The 19774-nt window shown below is 40.1% G+C and overlaps 1 protein-coding gene across 1 annotated transcript in view; it reads left to right on the forward strand.

Moving 5' to 3' along the window:
* Positions 1-19774, forward strand: part of LOC139746814 (ionotropic receptor 21a-like) — a 179106-nt gene that overhangs the window by 64026 nt on the left and 95306 nt on the right. Inside the window, exon 3 of the mRNA XM_071658394.1 lies at positions 433-578. Coding sequence (XP_071514495.1) covers positions 433-578 — 146 coding nt within the window. The remainder of the gene's footprint in view (positions 1-432; positions 579-19774) is intronic.

The following is a 19774-nucleotide window of genomic DNA, read 5'->3' on the forward strand; positions in this document are numbered from 1 at the left end:
ATCCATATATATATATATATGTGTGTGTGTGTGTGTGTGTGTGTGTGTGTATAAATGAGACTTCTGTCGTAAAATTGCTCAATATAGATTGCAAAATATTTTTTCCCCAGTTTGTAATCATAGTAAGAAATTGCATTATATTAACGCATTTTTGTTGCATCTGCGTCTATTACGCGAAATGACAACTTTTGGCGTAATAAGTTCTCTGGTTTCCTCAGCTTAATCAGTCTGTCGGTTGAGGACTGGATGACTATACATCACATTGCATCTATATTTTCTCTCCCTTCCTATGCTCATAAGATAATGTCAGTGAACACTTTGAAAACATTGCTTTTACTTATCCTATCTATTTTCTGTCAGTAATCACATGTCAATTGCCATGTAATAATATGACGGATGAAGATAACATACATGTATCCACCCACGATCCAGGTGTTGTACATCAACAGTACAGAGGACTTCATTGTACATCAATGGAAATTGACAAGTTGTCGTGGTTACATCTTCCTGTTGGACGATTCTAAACCATTGCTGACCTTCTCCAAGACTTACTATCATACGTGGGACTACAGTGGCAGGTAGGAAAAGAAAATCTATGATACAGGCAATATATACTGTTCATCTGTGATGGTAGATAATTCTTACATGACTTGCTGTTTGCTATAGACAAAAAATAAAGACACACACACACACACACACACACACACACACACACACACACACACACACACACAGACGCACACACACACACACACACACACACACGCACGCACGTCAAACAAGTTGGGGCCGCTCTGATTCCTTACTCTCTTCAATGACGTTTAGTGGGACACAAACCATCACGGGAAGTACGTTGACGACTCCACCATGATATATCTGTCAACAACTCTCCTACCTCAGTTCCCTCCAACGTATCACCAACAACCCTCAGCAGTGGACCACGTTCAACCACGCCACTATCAACCAGTGCGATGATGCACATCAACCTGAGTGCACACATCATCTCACCCCCTGACATTATAGTAGACCCTGACGTCTTCCAGGTAGCTAAAGACTTCACACCTCTTGGTGTCGGAACGATCATCAAATCTTCCTCATACCAACTGTAACGTTCTTTCACGATTCAAAATACTATGAGTCTCGTCAGTTGAGCTCAGGAATGTCCACACAATTTTCATTCGATCTAACCTCCATTACGCCTCCCCAGACTGGTTCAGCTCACTAACTGTTACTCAGAGAGACGATCAAGAGAGATTGCAGAAAAAGGCATGCAGAATTATCACGGACCCTTTTATACCACGTACCAAGAGGCCCTCATCTCGATGAACCTGTCCACTTGCTCCGACCCTCACCGGCAGCCAACCCGATAGTTTAGCAATAAACTGTTGACACTCGACACTCACAGAGATAACCGCTAGAGACTTCAATCGACTTGTTCCAATCGTACCTCCTAAAGAAAGATATAAGAGCAGGGCTATTCCTACAATTGTGAACTTCATAAACAATCCATGAATAAGGGCACAGCTCATCATGTGAACCGTTCAGTTTCCTGAAAATTACGTTATGTAGTATATCAACTAGTAATTTCCAGCAATTGTTCAACACTTGATGTTCAACTAAGGGCATAACGTACATAACATAGCATTTACTCTAAAAATATCCTTTATATCCATCTGCTAACCGGACTCTCTAGACGTATCTGTCTCATGTACTTAATCAGAAAGTACAAATCATCTAGACCGACTTCGTCTTCACCTCATATATGATAAGTTAACAAGTTGCTATAATGACCTCCTAGTTCTGTATTATCCAATAAACCTTTGATTATTCAGTAATTCAGCACACACACACACACACACACACACACACAAATATATATATATATATATATATATATATATATATATATATATATATATATATATATATATATATATATATATATATTTATTTATTTCATTTCATTTATTATACTTTGTCGCTGTCTCCCGCGTTAGCGAGGTAGCGCAAGGAAACAGACGAATGAATGGCCAAACCCACCGACATACACATGTATTTACATACAAGTCCACACACGCACCTATACATCTCAACGTATACATATATATACACACACAGACATATACATATATTCACATGTACATAATTCATACAGTCTGCCCTTATTCATTCCCGTCGCCACCCCGCCAAACATGAATTGACAACCCCAACCCCCCGCATGTGCGCGAGGTAGCTCTAGGAAAAGACAACAAAGGCCACATTCGTTCACACTCAGTCTTTAGCTGTCATGTATAATGCACCGAAACCACAGCTCCCTTTCCACATCGAGGCCCAGCAAAATTTCCATGGTTTACCCCAGACGCTTCACATGCCATAGTTCAATCCGTTGACAGCACGTCGATCCAGGTATACCACATCGTTCCAATTCACTTTCTTCCTTGCACGCCTTTCACACTCGTGCGTGTTCAAGCCCCGATCGCTCAAAATCTTTTTCACTCGATCTTTCCTCCTCCAATTTAGTCTCCCACTTCTCGTTCCCTCCACCTCTGACACATATATCCTCTTTGACAATCTTTCGTCACTCACTCTCTCCATGTGACCAAACCATTTCAAAACATCCTCTTATGCTCTCTCAACCACACTCTTTTTATTACCACACATCTCTCTCACCCTTACATTACTTACTCGATCAAACCACCTCACACCACATATTGTCTTCAAACATCTCAATTCCAGCACATCCACCCTCCTCCGCAAAACTCCATCTATAGCCCACGCCTCGCAACCATATAACATTGTTGGAACCACTATTCCTTCAAACATAACCACTTTTGCCTTCCAAGATAACGTTCTCGACTTCCACACATTTTTTCAACGCTCCCAAAACTTTGGCCCCCTCCCCCACCCTATGATTCAATTCCGCTTCTATGGTTCTATCCACTGCCAAAGCCACTCCCATATATCTTAAATACTTCACCTCCTCCAGTTTTTCTCCATTCAAACTTACCTCCCAATAGACTTGTCCCTCAACCCTACTGTACCTAATAACCTTGCTCTTATATATATTTACTCTCAGCTTTCTTCTTTCACACACTTTACCAAACTCAGTTACCATTTTCCTCAGTTTCTCACCCGAATCAGAAACCAGCACAGTATAATCAGCGAACAACAACTGACTTACTTACCAAACTTTCTCATCCACAACAGACTGCATACTTGCCACTCTTTCCAAAACTCTTGCATTCACCTTCCTAACAACCCCATCCATAAACAAATCAAACAACCATGGAGACTACACTCACCCCTGCCGCAAACCAACATTCACTGAGAACCAATCAATATCCTCTCTTCCTACACGTACATATGCCTTACAGCCTCGATAAAAGCTTTTCGTTGCTTCTAACAACTTGTCTCCCACACCATTTATTCTTAATGCCTTCCACAGAGCATCTCTGTCAACTCTATCATATGCCTTCTCCAGATCCATAAATGCTACGTACAAATAAATTTGCTTTTCTAAGTATTTCTCACATACATTCTTCAAAGCAAACACCTGATCCACACATCCTCTACCACTTCTGAAACCACACTGCTCTTCCCCAATCTGATGCTCTGTACATGCCTTCACCCTCTCAATCAATACCCTCCCATATAATTTACCAGGAATACTCAACAAACTTATACCTCTGTAATTTGAGCACTCACTTTTATCCCCTTTGCCTTTGTACAATGGCACTATACACGCATTCCGCCTGTCCTCAGGAAACAGATGAAATAATGGCCCAACCCACCTACATACACATGTATATATACGTCCACAGACGCACATATACGTACCTATACATTTCAACGTATACATATATATATACATACACAGATATATACATATATACATATGTACAAAATTCATGCTTTCTGTCTTTATTCATTCTCATCGCCACCCCGTCTCACATGAAATGAAATACCCCCCTCCCCCTCGCATGCGCGAGGTAGCGCTAGGAAAAGACGAGAAAAGGGCACATTCATTAACACTCAATCTCTAGCTGTCATGTATAATGCACCGAAACCACAGTTCCCTTTCTAAATCCAGTCCCATAAAACTTTCCATGGTTTACCCCAGACCCTTCACATGCCTTGGTTCAATCCAATGACAGCACGTCGAACCCGGTATACCACATCGTTCCGATTCACTCTATTCCTTGCACGCCTTTCACCCTTCTGCATGTTCAGGCCCCTATCGCTCAAAATCTGTTTTACTCCATCCTTCCACCTCCAATTTGGTCTCCCGCTTCCCCTCGTTCCCTCCCTCCCCTCGTTCCCTCTTTGTCAATCTTTCCTCACTCATTCTCTCCTTGTGTCCAAACCATTTCATTATATCCTTTTATGCTCTCTCAACCATACTCCCTCCTACCCTTTCATTATTTACTCGATCAAACCACCTCACACCACACATTGTCCTCAAACATCTCATTTCCAACACATCCACTCTCCCCCGCACAACTCTATTTATAGCCTATCTATAGCCCATGCTTCACAAACATATAACTTTGTTGGAGCCAGTATTCATTCAAACTTACCCTATCTAGCTTTCCGAGATAACGTCCTAGCCGTCCACACGTTCATCGCTCCCAGAACCTTCGGTCCCACCCCAACCCTGTGACTCACTTCCGCTTCCATGTTTCAATTTGCTGCTCAGTCCACTCACACATATCTAAAACACGTCACCTTCTCCTGTTTTTCTCCATTTTAACTTGCCTCCCAATTAACTTGTCCCTCAACCCTACTGAACCTAGTAACCTTGCTCTTATTCAACATTTTCTCTCAACTTTCTTCTTCCATACACTTCACCATTATCAGTCACCAACTTCTGCAGTTTGGGACCCGAATCAGCCACCATCGCTGTATCATTAGCGAACAACAACTGACTCCCTTCCCAAGCCCTCTCATCCACAAGACTGCATACTTGCCCCTCCCTCTAAAACTTTTGCATTCACCTCCCTAACTATCCCATCCATGAACAAATTAAACAACCGTGGAGACATCACACACCCTTGCCGACATTCGCTGAGAACTAGTCACTTTCCTCTCTTCCTACTCTTACATATGCCTTATATCCATGGATGCGCTTTTCGCTGCTTCTACCAACTTACCCCCCCCACACCATATACTCTTAAAAACCTACAAAGCATCTCTGCCCACTCAATCACATGCCTTCTACAAATCCATAAATGCTAATACAAATCCATCTGTTTTTCTTAGTATTTCTCACATACTTTCTTCAAAGCAAACACCGGATCCACACATCCTCTATCACTTCTGAAACCACACTGCTCTTCCCCAATCTGATGATCTGTACATGCTTTTACCCTCTCAGTCAATACCCTCCAGAACCAATCACTTTCCTCTCTTCCTACACGTAGACATGCATTACATCCTCGATAAAAACTTTTCACTGATTCTAACGACTTGCCTCCCACACCATATATTCTTAGTACCTTCCACAGAGCATCTCTATCAACTCTATCATATGCCTTCTCCAGATCCATAAATGCTACATACAAATTCATTTGCTTTTCTAAGTATTTCTCACATACATTCTTCAAAGCAAACCCCTGATCCACACATCCTCTACCACTTCTGAAACCACACTGCTCTTCCACAATCTGATGTTCTGTACATGCCTTCACCCTCTCAGTCAATACCCTCCCATATAATTTACCAGGAATACTCAACAAACTTATACCTCTGTAATTTGAGCACTCACTCTTATCCCCTTTGCCTTTATACAATGGCACTATAATCGCATTCCGCCAATTCTCAGGCACCTCACCATGAATCATACATACATTAAATAACCTTACCATTTCCCGCCATTTCCCGCATTAGCGAGGTAGCGTTAAGAACAGAGGACTGGACCTTTGAGGGAATATCCTCACCTGGCCCCCCTTCTCTGTTCCTTCTTTTGGAAAAAGAAAAAAAAAAAAAAAAAAAAAGAAATGAGAGGGGAGGATTTCCAGCCCCCCGCTCCCTTCCCTTTTAGTCGCCTTCTACGACACGCAGGGAATACGTGGGAAGTATTCTTTCTCCCCTATCCCCAGGGAGGATATATATATATATATATGGCGAATAGTATGAACGAAAAGAAAAAGATATATATATATATATATATATATATATATATATATATATATATATATATATATATATATATATATATCTTTCTCTTTTCGTTCATACTATTCGCCATTTCCCGCGTTAGCGAGGTAGCGTTAAGAACAGAGGACTGAGCCTTTGAGGGAATATCCTCATCTGGCCCCCTTCTCTGTTCCTTCTTTGGAAAAAAAAAAAAAAAAAAAGCAAGAGGGGAGGATTTACAGCCCCCGGCTCCCTTCCCTTTTAGTCGCCTTCTATGACACGCAGGAAATACTTGGGAAATATTCTTTCTACCCTATCCCCAGGGATAATATATATATATATATATATATATATATATATATATATATATATATATATATATATATATATATATATATATTTTTTTTTTTTTTTCTTGCTTTGTCGCTGTCTCCCGCGTTTGCGAGGTAGCGCAAGGAAACAGACAAAAGAAATGGCCCAACCCACCCCATACACAAGTATATACATATGTCCACACACGCTGATATACATACCTACACAGCTTTCCATGGTTTACCCCAGACGCTTCACATGCCCTGATTCAACCCACTGACAGCAAGTCAACCCCGGTATACCACATCGATCCAATTCACTCTATTCCTTGCCCTCATTTCACACTCCTGCATGTTCAGGCCCCGATCACACAAAATCTTTTTCACTTCATCTTTCCACCTCCAATTTGGTCTCCCACTTCTCGTCGTTCCCTCCACCTCCGACACATACATCCTCTTGGTCAATCTTTCCTCACTCATTCTCTCCATGTGCCCAAACCATTTCAAAACACCCTCTTCTGCTCTCTCAACCACGCTCTTTTTATTTCCACACATCTCTCTTACCCTTACGTTACTTACTCGATCAAACCACCTCACACTACACATTGTCCTCAAACATCTCATTTCCAGCACATCCATCCTCCTGCGCACAACTCTATCCATAGCCCACGTCTCGCTACCATACAACATTGTTGGAACCACTATTCCTTCAAACATACCCATTTTTGCTTTCCGAGATAATGTTCTCGACTTCCACACATTCTTCAAGGCTCCCAGGATTTTCGCTCCCTCCCCCACCCTATGATCCAATTCCGCTTCCATGGTTCCATCCGCTGCCAGATCCACTCCCAAATATCTAAAACACTATACTTCCTCCAGTTTTTCTCCATTCAAACTTACTTCCCAGTTGACTTGACCCTCAACACTACTGTACCTAATAACGTTGCTTTTATTCACATTTACTCTTAACTTTCTTCTTTCACACACTTTACCAAACTCAGTCACCAGTTTCTGCAGTTTCTCACATGAATCAGCCACCAGCGCTGTATCATCAGCGAACAACAACTGACTCACTTCCCAAGCTCTCTCATCTCCAACAGACTTCATACTTGCCCCTCTTTCCAAAACTCTTGCATTCACCTCCCTAACAACCCCATCCATAAACAAATTAAACAACCATGGAGACATGGTGTGTGATGTCTTCATCGTGATATATATATATATATATATATATATATATATATATATATATATATATATATATATACATCTATGCTAGTTTTATCAGTAAGTTTTCCAACATTAAGTAATACATAGCAGATTGCATTTGTCTCTCAACACAGCAGTAATCAATCAATATATTCATGTGTGTCCCATAGATCAAGCAAAAGAGAGCAAGAATACCATAAATACCAATTAAACCACATACAAAGCCAATAGGTCAGTGAATCAGAAAGTAACCATGTAGAATACTGATAACTCTAAACGATAAGAGGCATATGTAAACCTTGAAAAAAAGGTATCACTACAATACTGACTGTATGTATATTTATATCTTCCTCCAAATTCTTTAAAATCATCAGATACCTCCTACACTTTCTATCCATTTGCAGCAAACTTCTTTCTTTGAACGCAGGATATTTGAATTATTGATCTTACATATCTCCAACATAATGAATGTCAGCTTAGCCAGCTGTTCTTCTAAGTTAGTGCTGTCGAACGATGTAGCTGAACATGTGAAGTATACAGGATTTGGGGATGATACAGAGTCTTCTGCCTCTTCTTTGTCTGCACTTGAACAGTCATCCACAACAGATGTTTTATCAACCGGGGCGAAGTTAATGGTGGAGCCCAGATGTTCCTCTACAACGGAAGTTCCATCAATTGGGGTGATATATATATATATATATATATATATATATATATATATATATATATATATATATATATATATATATATATCGTGGTAACTGATTGGCATGTCTAATCATTATAACTACACCTTACCTGCAGAGGTGTATTTCCATTTTCTCTTATATAAAGTGGTGATTACTAACTAGAGAAAACGAAGCTCTCTACGGGTAATCAAAGTGTTTTTATTTTCCTCATCTACAGACTAACATAAATTAGAACAATAAACCATCATCTGCCATGGAATATTACCCCATCTGCAACTAGGATAGGACGTCACCTGCCATTGAAATATAATACCACCGGCCAGTGTTGCAAGACATCACTGGGACAGAACCGAACTTGCCACCGAGACACGACACCTCTTGTCACCAAGGCACGACACCATATGCCACTAAAACACATCACCACCTGACACGGCGTAATAGGACACATCACTTGCCACTGGGACACGGCACTACCTCTCACTGGGTAACAACACTTGCTACTGGGACAGGACGCACTTGGCAATATAAGTCTACATCTAATTAAACTTTTGTAAGAACACAATAATTCCGCAGTTACCTCTTTATTACCTAAGCTGTATCTACCAATGTTTGATAGGAGGGAACGAGAAGTAACAGTTCACTGTCGGAACAGCTGCTGATTAACACATGTAATCACGCTGCTCAGATCTGGTGGCCTTCGTCGTATCCGTTAAACTGTATTACAGAGAGGAGAGTTCGAAATTAGGCAACTAGTTCATTCTGGTTAAGCGAAGCATTCATAGATGTGTGTCATGTTTTGTTGCTTCGTCTTGACTTTTTTTTTCTTTATGTTGAAGGCTCCAGTCACAGACAATAGTCCACATCAACGCCGGGCCTTAACTGAAACAGAGAGAATAATTAAAGGGAAAAAGAAAAGACAAGGGAAAGTATTTACGATTTTTGGAGGAAGAGAAAACCTGCCTTTTAAAATGTGCCAGGTCAACGTTATTGGGAAAGACATAAGGAGACAGAGAGTTCCAAAGCTTCGAGGTGTAGGAAAAGAGGCAGTTATCAAAACAGCCCACTCTTGAGTTGCCGATAGCCACACATTAATCATGCGACGCAGCATCTGGAAGCGTAATGTTTGGTCTAGCTAATGGTTGGGGTACACAAGTAGAAAGCTCTACGGAGCAAAATACAAAGTTATCCATAGAAGAGGGAAAGTGAATCAAAATTGCGGCGTATGGCAAGAGCGTCAAATCTTAAAGTTAGCCTGTAACAGTTTGTAAATGGACTGCTTTCAGCTCAACTCTGTCATATAAGAATTCAGAGCTAGAATCAGAGTAGTACTCCATACGAGGACGGATCACTTCTTTTTATAAACGGAGTAACTGTTTAGAAGAGAAGAAGCTCTTAATGTAGGCTTTCCAAGAGAAAGTGGATATCATGATAATGCCAAGTATGTTAATTGAGTCAAGAGGTGGAATTACAGAGCCGACAAAGGAGAGACAAGAGTTGTAAGAAGTTTTTGATAGAGAGATGGGTATAAACTGGGTCTTGGTGGCATTAAACTTAACTAGATTTCGTCTACTCCTCTGAGAAATCCTGTTCAAGTCTGAGTTTAATGAGGATGCCGTGACAGGACAAGATATTAATCGAGTGAGATAAGAAGCAGAATTGTAAAAATTTTAAAAAACATCAACATTATCATTAGGATAAGATTCATGCAATTACCAACCATTCATTAACAGAGTGAGTAGCTGCCTCTCCTTATGTACAGAATAAGATGACATGACAGTTGCTGACTCCATTCATTCATAGTATCTACGAAATATGCACGTTAATGTCATAGTATCTACGAAATATGCACGTTAATGTCATTCAAACCGATGTCGTTCATGTGATATTTTTCTTTCCATAAACTTCAGCTTCGTCTATGAATTAGATTGATAGAGCTTTTATAGAATGATTCATTGGCTAATATCATAAGTTGCGCTAATCTTCCACTGGAAAAAAAAAGTGAATTTTGTGCCGAGACCAGTTAATGTAAATTTCTAATGTGTTGATGTATTTAAAGAACTTTCATTCTTACTGGTAACTATCAAGAAAGATGATGTTATTTTTTTTCTAGATTTCTGATGTGAAAACTTTGATGTTCATGCTTGGATTTAGAAATATTTAAAAAAAAAACAGAATATCTTGATAAAAATTGAAGTCAAGATGTGTCATTCACATTATCATCAATATCATGAAGATATAGAATGTCAGACAGTCTTCTAACCATTAGTCAACACTTATTTGTGGGGAACCTATCAATGCATCCTCACGATGCCTTACCGCAGAGCCACTAAACAACAGCCTCTACATGACATTGATAACGAATCCTTAATTTGAAACTTAATTAACGCATAAACTATGTCGGTATCGATGATTCCATAGTCATTATAGGTATCCATAGTGTTCTAGAGGTCAATGCTTGTGTGTAGCTTCATTATTGACTTTCCTTGAGACAGGTACTTTATTAGCTGGACAAGATGCCTCCTGCCGTGCAAGCTGTGTAGCGGTGCTCTTGGCTGGATAAGAATCATATCTGTCAACCATTGTCTGATCATTCTTACTCTGATGCTATTCGCATCAGCAACAGTGTATCTGACGAGGAGACGCTTCCCTTCACCTGAATATCGCTTTTGTTCTCTTTTCTTCTCAGAATCTCTATGTAGCTATTCTTCGTAAAGTGAAACATACTTTCACTATGAAAAGGTGTGCTGTCTTTAGACATCACCTGAAAAGTTTTCCTGTTCCCTAACAAAAGTATTTACTTCTGTTATCAAAAATGTTCTCCTCTGCTTCGACCTAATTCATCTATAGTTAACTTTCCAGCTGATAAAGCTGTTTTTTCCCGTACCTTGTTTTCTTCTGATTCTACTTTATATAATTACACTCACTAGTCCTCCAACCGTGTATTTTCCTGATAAACCTATGACATCTGTCTTACTTTCAAGTAGGAATTTTCCGAGTAGTTTCCCATTACTATGCGGACAAGAAGCATGGCCCAGATAGGTACACTTCCTCGAATCCTATGAAAGTGTGCCATCGATCCTCACTTGCCTCTTTAGTCAGTCTCAGAAGCATACCTTGATGCAGCCCATCCCTGAGACAGGAGACTGTCTTAACCCTTCTGACGATTGACTTGCATATAAAGACTTCAAAGTTCTCCTTGATTCTCACTTTCTCAGAGTGAATCCCATTCTCTTCTTCCTGATCAGTAATGTGGCTTTCATGGCGCAAGTCTGCCGGTGGGCCTCCATCCTCCTCATGGACTTCAGAGACTGTTTCGTTGTAAAATTCGATGTTATGAAAGGATTTGACACGGTGTGGCATAACTCTTTGTTTTTCGTGCCTCCAATCTTTGGCCTCTTTGTTTCTAGTTGTTCCCTAAAGCGTAACTTCATCTTTACTTGGTCTATTTCCATCATTAGTGTTGCCCCTCAGTGATCTGTCGTATCACCTACCCTTCTTTCCCTCTTCAAAAATTAGTTGTCTTCAACGACCAACCCAATTTACTCTAATTCTGATGACTCCACTTTACATACCTTAACTCATGTTTTCATCCTCACTTTAACCCACTATTCTCTTTCTCTTTGCATTAAGATATGTAGAATATCTCGATAAAAGGAAGAAGAAATTTGTTTAGATTTAGTAATGATAAAATACAATTCATTATAACATCTTTTTTTCATTATACTTTGTCTCTCTCCCGCGTTAGCGAGGTAGCACAAGGAAACAGACGAGAGAATTGCCCAACCCTCCTACATACACATGTATAAACATGCACCTCCACACACGCACATATACATACCTATACATTTTAACGTATACATATATATACATACACAGACATATAAGTATATACACATGTATATAATTCATACTTGCTGCCTTTATTCATTTCCGTCGCCACTCCGCCACACATGAAATGACAACCCCCTCCCCCACACGTACGCGAGGTAGCGCCAGGAAAAGACAACAAAGGCCACATTCGTTCACACCCAGTCTCGAGCTGTCATGTATAATGCACTGAGACTACAGCTCCCTTTCCACATCCAGGCTTCACTTTCCATAGTTTACCCGAGACGCTTCACATACCCTGGCTCAATCCATTGACAGCACGTCGAACCCAGTATACCACATCGCTCCAATGCATTCTATTCCTTGTAAGCCTTTCACCCTCCTGCATTTTCAGATCCCAATTGCTCAAAATCTCTTTCACTCTATCCTTCCACCTTCAATTTGGTCTCCCACTTCTCCTCGTTCCCTCCACCTCTGACATATATATCTTCTTTGTCAATATTTCCTCATTCATTTTCTCCATGTGACCAAACCATTTCAATACACCCTCTTCTGCTTTCTCAACTACACTCTTTTCATTACCACACATCTCTCTTACTCTTTCATTACTTACTCGATCAAATCACCTCAAACCACATACTGTCTTCAAACATCTCATTTCCAACACATCCACCCTCCTCCGCACAACCCATCTATAGCCCACGCTTCGCAACTATATAACACTGCTGGAACCACTATTCCTTCAAAATACCCATTTTTGCTTTTCGAGATACTGTTCTCTACTGCACACATTTTTCAACGCTCCCAGAACTTTCGCCCCCTCCCCCACCCTGTGACTCACTTCCACTTCCATGGTTCCATCCGCTGCCAAATCCACTCCCAGATATCTAAAAAACTTCACTTCCTCCAGTTTTTCCCCATTCAAACTTACCTCCCAGTTGATTTGTCCCTCAACTTTACTGTACCTAATAACCTTGCTCTCGTTCACATTTACTCTCAGCGTTCTTCTTTAACAAATTAAACAACCACAGAGACATCATGCACCCTTGCCGCAAACCAACTTTCACTGAGAACCTCTCTTCCTACACGTACACATGCCTCAAATCCTTGATAAAAACTTTTCACTGCTTCTAGCAACTTGCCTCCCACACCATATACTCTTAATAGCTTTCGCAGAGCATCTCTATCAACTCTATCATATGCCTTCTACAGATCCATAAATGCTACATACAAATCCATTTGTTTTTCTAAGTATTTCTCACATACATTCTTCAAAGCAAACACCTGATCCACACATCCTCCACCACTTCTGAAACCACACTGCTCTTCCAGAATCTGATGCTCTGTATATGCCTTCGCCCTCTCAATCAATACCCTCCCATATAACTTCCCAGGAATATTAAACAAAATTATACCTCTGAAATTTGGACACTCATCTTTATCCCCTTTGCCTTTGTACAATGGCACTATGCATGTATTCCACCAATCCTCAGGCACTTCACCAAGAGCCATACATACATTGAATATCCTCACCAACCAGTCAACAACACAGTCACCAACTTTTTTTTAATAAATTCCACTTCAATACCATTCAAACCCGCCGCCTTGCCGGCTTTCACATTCCGCAAAGCTTTCACTACCTCTTCTCTGTTTACCAAATCATTCGTCCTGGCCCTCTCACTTCGCACCCTACCTCGACGAAAACACCCTGTATGTACTACCTCCATCTTCTCACATCACCACAACTTGTTATTACCTCCTCATTACCCCCCTTCACTGATGTCCCCATTTGTTCTCTTGCCTTTCACACTTTACTCACCTCCATCCAAAACATCTTTTAATTCTTCCTAAAATCTAATGATACTTTCTCACCCCAACTCTCATTTGGGGTGAGAGAGTATTTCTAAACATTACCGCGGTAATGCGATTAGGTTGATTGCAACTTATCCACAAGCCCGGGTAGGTGACTCTTCTGCTTGGCAAATGAAGTGGTACCAATTTCGATCAAGGTAATGCACCCCATATATGACAAATCATGCCAGACGACATCTTGTAACTCGGTTCAAGGTAAATATGGAGTGTTAATGTCCGGGGACATGGCCTTCACTGATTGGCCGTTGAGCCTGGGAAGGGTTGGTACTTATTCTGCATTTCTAGTTTCCATCCAATTTAAGGATCAAAACACTACATAACCATATTAACGTGAATTTGTTGAGAAAAAAAGAAAGAAAAGAAAAATGCTTTAAAATCCATCCTGGAGACATTATGAACATTACAAAATCTATTTCTTAAAAGTTGTAGGTGATATATAATTGCCGAAATAATTCCTCCTGTAAGAAGCTGTTTCATATTTACAGGGGTCCAATTCGCCTCAGTACTTCTCACATATCTGAAGTGGTTCTTCCTCTGCCTCTTAGTTAGCAAGTTTGGAAAAAAAGACCTTCACTTCTCATATATTCTCCAAGTATCACGTCTCTGCAACTATCTCTCGCTGTCTGCCATGATGTTGCTGTCATATTCTTATTCTTCTGGTTGTATTTTCGCTACTTTCTCGTGAGCCGTCTGCATGTGTACCTGCCTGAAAGGTTTGGGCCTGTGACTCACGTTTGGTAGCAGCTTCCCATAGTTTCTGTGTGAAGGCTATCCACACGGAGAATGATCTTTATGATACCTTCCTTCCCCTTACAAAGATGTTGTGGCACTCACTTCTTTCATCTTCTTCTCCCATAAATTTGATTCCTTTAGGGATCAGGTGTCCAAACGCCTGAGAAGTTCAAATAATTTTTTTAGTTTTTAACACTTTTCGTTTTTTTTTGTTTTTTCCATTTATCCGATAAGACAATGACTGGGGCATTTTTGCGTGTCTTGTACGCCAAACAAAGGGCAAAGTTAGCAATAATTCAACTTCTGAAACCTAACTTAAACTTCATAAGACAGACAAAAAGAAACTTTTATTGTATATTGTTTCGTAGGTATTGAAGAAACGACTGGAAGTAAGTAATTTGCCAGTATGTAATCATACAACTACAGATACCTAATGCATGATGTGTAGGATGCAGGGTGACTATCTTTCTTGTGCATTTAGGCAAACCTTACCTAATGACTGGTCGAGATACAGACATATCTAATTTTCAGTGTGTCATTATTAGTAACGCCTTTTGCCTTCAGCTTCCTTACAAATCTATTCTTCTTTTCATAATTCACAAATGGTAGAATTACTTCATAATCTGTCTTATCAATTTTAGCCTTATCCCTCAGTATTCTAGATCTCTTTCCACATAATCATACGTATTCAATAGAATAACTCCACTGCCACTATCTAGTCTGTAGGTTGGGCTACCTACCGACAAATTTTAGATAGTGGAATGTACTTCCTCACTAAGTGAAAGAAGGAATTTGCTTTTATGTCTCTAACAATATATTGAAAAGGTCAAATGTTTAGCGATTTTTTCCATAAGAAATTTCGTCCTTTTGATTCTTAGTCATAACACGTTCCGTTTTTCTTTTTTTCAAGTTCAAGGACGTTAATTGTGAAGAGTTGCAGTCATCTGTTACTAGCAAGTACAAGCTCAATAAGCGTACTGCTTAGTATATTGGCAAGAGAAGCGATACTTCATGATATACATCCATGAACACCTGATGATCACCAGGAACCAAGCGCCCGATCACCCTGGCTTTCTCACCAATACGTAATCACACTCACGACAATGACCACTCAGTATTGGCAGTGAGTTTCTCTGTTTATGACAATTATTCTACAGACGGCAAACTGTTCAAACTACAATCCCTCCTGTCCTACAGCAGAAGACATCGTAGATGACTACGTGGGATATTCATAGTTACTGTGATTTTTAGATAAGTTTTGTTAGATTTGGACTTGGATTGGCCAATTGCTTTAATAAGTATATTTCAATGTTAGGACACTTACCTGTGAACTGTGCAATTTTGATCTTTACTTGGAAATATTACGTCTGTTCATATACACTGTCACTTGTGGCTACATTTGGCATGGAATAGTATCATCAGTAGGTCGTATCTAATATTCTTTGTCCTTATATTTATCATTTTCTATCATATCTTTATCATCCATGAGGAGAGGGGAGAAAGAATACTGTCCACGTATCTTCTGCGTGTCGCAGAAGGCGACTATGGGGGAAGGGAGCAGTGGGGCTAGAAATCCTCCTTCCTGCATTACTTTCCATAACGAAGGAACAGAAGAGAGAGACAAATGAGGATATACTGTTTCTCTCGAGCGGAAAATCAATAGCTATCAAAGAAAAAATGATCTTGAATACCCATTTAACGTTATCCTTCCTTGATATATCTTTATTCAAGTTGTATGTTTGAATTTCCATGTAAATTCAGTTCCTCCGGGCCTTCATCATGCTTGCCGCTGCAGAGGGTAGCATCACCACCACGCCCTCCCAAGCTTGACATCACAACCTCCCTCAACATAACACTTCCCTCCTCCCTGGCTACCATAGCTTCCCTCCCAACCAACTCTTCCTCCCTTCCTGATCACAACTCCCTCACTCACACCGCAACTTATTCCACCATTTGCTGGAATGAATTTATCAAATGGTTCCACCAACTCATCCCATCATTATTCGTCTACATAGTTCTCATATTGCCGTCACAACCTTCCCGCTTAACAGTAAAATATATATATATATATATATATATATATATATATATATATATATATATATATATATATATATATATATATATATATATATATATATGTATATATATATTTATATATATATATGTATATATATATATATATGTATATATATATATATATATATATATATATATATATATATATATATATATATATATATATATATATATATATATATATATATATTTATTTATGTTTTATTATCTTTTATTTTACTTTGTCACTGTTTCCTGCGTTAACGAGGTAGTGAAAGGAAACAGACGAAAGAATGGCATAAGCCACCCACATACACATGTATATACGTACACGTCCACATAAGCACATATACATACCTATACATCTCAACGTATACATATACATACACACACAGACATATACATATATACACATGTACATAATTCATACTGTGTGCCCTTATTCAATTCCGTCGCCACCCCGCCACATGTGAAATGACAAACCCTCCCCAACATAAGCGAAAGGTAGCGTTAGGAAAAGACAACAAAGGCCTCATTCGTTCACACTCAGACTCTAGCTCTCATATACAATGCACCAAACCACAGCTCCCTTCCTTCATCTAGGCCTCACAAAAAATTCCGTGGTTTACCCCAGACGCTTCACATGCCCTGGTTCAATCCATTGACAGCACGTCGACCCCGGTATACCACATCGTTCCAATTCACTCTATTCCTTGCACGACTTTTACCCTCGTGCATGTTCAGGCCCCGATCACTCAAAATCGTTTTCCCTCCATCTTTCCACCTCCAGTTTGGTCTCTCACCTCCTCGTTACCTCCACCTCTGACAAATATATCCTCTCTATCAATCTTTCCTCACTCATTCTCTCCATGTGATCAAACCACTTCAAAACATCCTCCTCTGCTCTCTCAACCACACTCTTTTTATTTCCACACATCTCTCTTACACTATTATTACTTACTCGATTAAACCACCTCACACCACATGTTGTCCTCAAACATCTCATTTCCAGGACATCCACCCTCCTGCGTACAACTCTATCCATAGCCCACGCCGCGCAACCATATAACATTTTTGGAACCACTATTCCTTCAAACATACCCATTTTTGCTTTCCGAGATAATGTTCTCGACTTTCACATATTCTTCATGGTTCCCAGAATTTTCGCCCCCTCCCCCACCCTATTAGTTACTTCCACTTCCATGGTTCCACCACTGAAAAATCCACTCCCAGATATCTAAAACACTTTACTTCCTCCAGTTTTTCTCCATTCGAACTTACCTCCCAATTGACTTGACCCTCAACCCTACTGTACCTAATAACATTGCTCTCATTCACATTCACTTTCAACTCTCTTTTTTCACACACTTTACCAAACTCACTCACCAACTTCTGCAGTTCCTCAACTGAATCAGCCACCAACGCTGTATCATCAGCGAACAACAACTGACTCACTTCCCACGCTCTCTCATCCACAACAGACTGCATACTTGCCCGTATTTCCAAGACTCTTGCAATCACCTTCCTAACAGCCCCATCCATAAACAAATTAAACATCCATGGAGATATCACACACCTCTGTCGCAAACCTACATTCACTGAGAACCAATCACTTTCCTCTCTTCCTGCACGTACACATGCCTTATATCCTCGATAAAAACTTTTCACTGCTGCTAACAACTTGCCTCTCACACCATATATTCTTAATACTTTCCATAGAACATCTCTATCAACTTTATTATATGCCTTCTCCAGATCCATAAATGCTACATACAAATCCATTTGCTTTTCTAAGTATTTCTCACATACATTCTTCAAAGCAAACACCTGAACCATACATGCTCTATCACTTATGAAACCACACTGCTCTTCCACAATCTGATGCTCCGTACATGTCGTCACCCTTTCAATCAATACCCTCCCATATAATTTACCAGGAATACTTAACAAACTTATATCTCTGTAATTTGAGCACTCACCTTTGTCCCTTTTGCCTTTGTACAATGGCACTATGCAAGCATTTCGCCAATCCTCAGGCACCTCACCATGAATCATACATACATTAGATAACCTTACCAACCAGTCAACAATACAGTCACCCCCTTTTTTAAAAATTCCACTCCAATACCATCCAAACCCGCTGCCTAGTCGGCTTTCATATACAGCAAATATACCAAATCATTTTCCCTAATCCTCTTTCTTTGCACAACACCTCGACCAAAACACCCTATATCTGCCACTCTATCATCAAACACATTCAACAAAACTTCAAAATACTCACTCCATCTCCTTCTCACTTCACCACCACCTGTTATCACCTCCCCATTTGCACCCTTCACTGAAGTTCCCATTTGTTCCCTTGTCTTACGCACTTTATTTACCTCCTTCCAAAACATCTTTTTATTCTCCGTAAAATTTAATGATACTCTCTTACCCCAACTCTCATTTGCCCTCTTTCTCACCTCTTGCACCTTTCTCTTGACCTCCTGCCTCTTTCTTTTATACATCTCCCACATTTGCATTTTTTCCCTGCAAAAATCGTCTAAATGCTTCTCTCTTCTCTTTCACTAATAAATCTTACTTCATCATCCCACCAATCACTACCCTTTCTAATCTGCCCACCTCCTACTCTTCTCATGCCACAAGCATCTCTTGTGCAAGCCACCACTGCTTACCTAAATACATCCCATTCCTTCCCCACTCCCCTTACGTCCTTTGTCCTTATCTTTTTCCATTCTGTACTCAGTCTCTCCTGGTACTTTCTCACACAAGTCTCCTTCCCAAGCTCACTTACTTTCACCAATCTCTTCACCCCAACATTCTCTCTTCTTTTCTGAAAACCTCTACAAATCTATACCTTCGCCTCCATAATGATCAGACATCCCTCCAGTTGCACCTCTCACCACATTAACATCAAAAAGTCTCTCTTTCGGGCGCCTT

This window comes from Panulirus ornatus, chromosome 5 (assembly GCF_036320965.1).
Source record: "Panulirus ornatus isolate Po-2019 chromosome 5, ASM3632096v1, whole genome shotgun sequence".
In the NCBI taxonomy this organism is placed as follows: Eukaryota; Metazoa; Arthropoda; class Malacostraca; order Decapoda; family Palinuridae; genus Panulirus; species Panulirus ornatus.